Raw genomic sequence first — 4239 nt, 5'->3', positions numbered from 1 at the left:
GCGAATCTATCTAAAGTCTAATGAGAGTAATGGTGGGATTATACTACGATGCAAATTCAAATAACAAGATACTAACTATAATGATTCAACTACGAAATGCGACGAAATACTAAGGTTTGCATCTAGATAAAGAATTAGGGGGGATTGAATCCACCTTAACTCGACTTAATCAACTAACAAAAATTCGTCGTGATCCAAATTTTAATGCTTCGCATGTCAAAATGGTAATTCTAATCCCTAATTATACATGGCATCTCTACCAATTCATAACTAGCATGTGAAGCAACCAAACCCATTCTCAAGGTGAACTAATTACTTTCTAGAATTGAATAGATTATCACGACGATTTCTAAGTTAACAAAGATCAAGCTTCATCAAGGCTTCTTCAACCCCCTCTAATGGAGGTTTAGCCTAAAATCATTATGCTATCATTTCCATATGAAATTGAATTACAAATAGTATAAAGATTCTAACTTTATTAAATTCAACTAAACAATAATTGAAATCTAAATTAACAACTAAGAAATCATTAACAAACAAGAATTGAAATTAGATCTAAGCAATTTTAAATAACAAAATTGATATTATCAAAAACTATCTATTTTTATTAATCTAATGAATGATAAACAATGATTCCAATAACTAATCTAAAACAAGGAATGAAACTAATTAATTAACTAATTCAAAAACTCAAAACTAGATCTAGATTATTCTCTAATGGCTACTCGCTACCTAAACTAAGTAAGTCTTAAGAGCTAGGTCTTGTGTGTTTAAATGGAGGAGACCAGATCCACATTTTCGTGTATGGGCTGTGGAGCCATGTTTTGGGCCGGAGAATCGAGCCCAAAGCCCAATTTCTTCAGTCCACATAGGCCCTTTCAGCTGGATTTGACTTCAACAGACTTTTTGTCCACTTTTGCTCCCTTGATTGGATCAAGGCTTGGACCATTAGAAAGCTCTTTCTGAGTCAATCATTTTGACATATGGTAGGCCCAATTCTGAGGCCTGAGTTCAAAGATACGGTCTTTGGAAGTTCTAATGACTTTTGTGTGATGTTTCTGCCCGCGTCGACTTTGACTTCTCAGCTTTGACTGGGATTTAGAAAAAGCTTTTTCTCCTTGAATCTTTACCTTTAATCACAAAACTTCTTAGCAACCAACCCCTTCTCCTTTATTTCGCAAAAGTGACACATTTCTGCACATAATTAACTCCAATGCCTGAAATATATAAAAATACGTAATCAGCATTAACTCTTATTTATTACTCGCATAATTGGTCTAAAAGTATTATTGTTAAGGGGTTAAAACTACAGTTTTGGGCTCTTATCAGTCGAGAACCCTTGTTTCACCTTATAAGCTTGCAAGAAACTGGTCACTTTCGCTCCTGTGAATTAAGTCCCATTATCTGCTATAATGGCATATGGCAATCCAAACCTGCAGATAATATTCCCCTATAGGAACTTGACTATTTGCGTCTCCTTTACCTACTGCAAGGGTACGACCTCAATCCATTTCGTGAAATAAACAATGGCTGCGAGCATGAACCTCTGTTTGCCACTGGCAATGGGCAGCGGTCCCACTATATCCATAGCCCACATAGCGAACGGCCATGGGCTCGAGACGTTATGCAATGGTTCTACAGGGGCAAAAATTAACTGGGAAAACCTCTGACATTTGTCACATCTTTTAGCAAACTTCACTGCATCCCTTTTCATATGGGGCCAGAAATACCCTTGTGTCAATAACCGATGTGTCGTAGTTCTTCCCGCTGAATGGCTCCCGCAATCTCCCTCTTGTAATTCTGCCAACACCTCGAATGATAACCGCGGACCTAAGCATTTCAATAGCGGTCCATTGAAGTTTTGGTACAACCCTCCCTTCAGCAGAACGTATCTCTGAGAAGTCTGTTCCCATCGTCTTTTTTCCTTCTTATCTATCACTTCATCCCCTGCCAAAAAGCGCTTAATTGGATCCATCCAACTCCCACTCTCTTCTGCGACCTGACAAATCTTTATCGCGTCCTCAGTGCTCGGTTTCTCCAACCTTCCCACTCGTATCGTTCTTTCTTTCGACCCGGGAATTACGGCGGCTACATATGCCAGGGCATCGACATGTCGATTCTCTCCGCGATCCAAGTGGATGAACTTGATCTTTGTGAATGTGGTAGATCGTTTGTGTAGCACATTCAAATATATTGCCATTCTGGGGCATCGGGCGGCGAACCCCCCATTCGCTTGACACACCAGCAAATTTGAATCGGAATACACTGTCAGTTCCTTCACTCCCAAATCCTCAGCCATTTTCAATCCCATTATCACCGCTTCATATTCTGCTTCATTACTGGATGCCGCGAAGCCTAGTTTCATGGTCTGCTCTATTCTGGTATTATTGGGTGTAACCAATACTACTCTTATACCGCTGCACGCATTTGTAGCCGATCCATCTGCAAATACCCTCCATCCGTTGCTCTTATCCCATGGGTCCAGGAGGAGGTCTGACTCCCCTTCCCTCTCTTGTTCTATGACCATCTCTTCTCCCCAAGTGGGGTCCTCTACGAGAAATTCTGCCAAAAACTCGGCCATCGACTGTGTTTTTTCCGCGGTTCTTACCTGATATTGTATCTCATAGGAACTTAGCATCACCGCCCACTTCAACATTCTACCAGATTTTTCTGCCTTCAATGCTTGCCTCAGAGGTAAATTCATCACCACCACTACCACATGAGCCTCGAAGTAGGGTTTCAGCTTCAAGGTCGAAAACACTAACGCCAAGGCATACCTCTCAATTCTACTATACCGCGTTTCTGCGTCTAGTAATGTCTTGCTCTGAAAATATACCGGCTTCTCCACTTTGTCTACAACTCAGACCAGAACTGAGCTAACTGCATACTCTGTGGCCCCCAAATACAAATACAGCTTCTCCCCTGTCTCTGGTCATGACAACAAAGGCGCTTTGCCCAAATATTTTTTCAATTCCTGAAATGCCTCCTCACACTCCGCGGTCCACATGAAATCCGGTGTACTTCTTAACAACCTATACAGCAGTCTGCATTTATCGAATAACTTGGAAATGAATCTATTTAAAGCCGCGATCCTTCCTGCCAACCGCTGTATTTTCTTAACATTCTGCGGAGATGGCATCTCCACCAATGATCTTATTTGTTCGGGGTTAGCCTCGATTCCCCTATGAGTAACAATATAACCCAAAAACTTTCCCGTAGTCACCCTGAATGTGCTCTTTTCAGGATTCAACTTCAAGTTGTATCTCCATAGTATCCCGAAGGTCTCTCTCAAACCCTCTATATGTTCCTCTTCCGACATGCTCTTTTCCACCATGTCATCTATAGATTTCAATCCCCTTCCGAATCTTGCTTTCGAACATTCTCTTGCCCAACCACTGGAAGGTACCCCGCATTCTTCAGACCAAACGGCATCCTCGTATAGCAGTATGTACCGCCTTCTGCCATAAACGCTGTCTTTTCCTGATTTGGCTAGTACATGGCAACCTGGTTGTACCCCATCAACGCATCCATGAAGGAAAATATCTTGAACCCCGCTGTCCTATCCACCAACTCATCTACTTGCGGCATGGGATAACTGTCCTTTGGGCACTCGAGATTTACATCTGTAAAATCCACGCACATACGAACCTTGCCATTCTTTTTTGGTACCGCGACTATGTTAGACAACCAGTCTATGAACTCAACTTCTCAGATTATCCCCGCCCCTTTCAACCACGTGACTTCTTCGCGGATTCCCTTTGCATATTTAGGCCTGATGCCGCGCATCCTTTGCCTCACGGGCCTAGCGTCTTCCTTCATGTGTAAGTGGTGACAAGCGAATTCAAGGTTAGGGTCTAACCTCGTGACCTCCTCTATCGCCCAAGCGAAAACATCTTTATTTTTGGACAAGAATTGTATCAACTTACCCTTCCACTCCTCTGGCTAACTGGATCCTATCGATGTGAACTTCTCTTTCGATATTTATATATACAATTTTAATACGTGAACGTACAATGTGCTAAAATTAAATATACCACCCCCCAAACAATTTGGGAGAAGGGGGTTCATGAAATAATTCAATAGCACAATTAAATTATGTAACTAACTAATTTTTATGATTTTTAATATTTTATAAAGAAAAATGCGTAATTTACATCCTAAAAGTGTCTAATTTTTGCAAATGTTTCTATCCAACCCCCAAACAATCGAACATTTTGTCTTCAAAATGTAAAAAGATAA

The 4239-nt window shown here is 41.0% G+C and overlaps 1 protein-coding gene across 1 annotated transcript; it reads right to left on the bottom strand.

Annotated features, from left to right (window-relative positions):
* Window positions 1-1483: 1483 nt before the first annotated feature.
* Window positions 1484-3334, bottom strand: LOC147504980 (uncharacterized). The gene is made up of 2 exons (XM_086605427.1): window positions 3022-3334; window positions 1484-2853 (listed from the first exon to the last, which is right to left on the bottom strand). Exons 1-2 carry the CDS (start codon window positions 3332-3334, stop codon window positions 1484-1486), a joined length of 1683 nt encoding a protein of 560 aa, XP_086461553.1.
* Window positions 3335-4239: the final 905 nt, after the last annotated feature.

The sequence above is a fragment of the Coptis chinensis genome, chromosome 4, assembly GCF_015680905.1.
Source record: "Coptis chinensis isolate HL-2020 chromosome 4, ASM1568090v1, whole genome shotgun sequence".
Classification (NCBI taxonomy): Eukaryota; Viridiplantae; Streptophyta; class Magnoliopsida; order Ranunculales; family Ranunculaceae; genus Coptis; species Coptis chinensis.
The sequence above is the reverse complement of the archived record's forward strand: the minus strand, read 5'-3'. Positions and strand labels throughout refer to the sequence as shown.

Excerpts from the sequence above, each read along its gene's own strand:
- LOC147504980 (XM_086605427.1), bottom strand. The coding sequence starts at position 3,334 with ATGGTGGAAAAGAGCATGTCGGAAGAGGAACATATAGAGGGTTTGAGA. Across the intron at positions 2,854-3,021 it reads GCTGTATAGGTTGTTAAGAA|ACAAAGTGGAGAAGCCGGTA; the intron begins GTACACCGGATT and ends TCTGAGTTGTAG.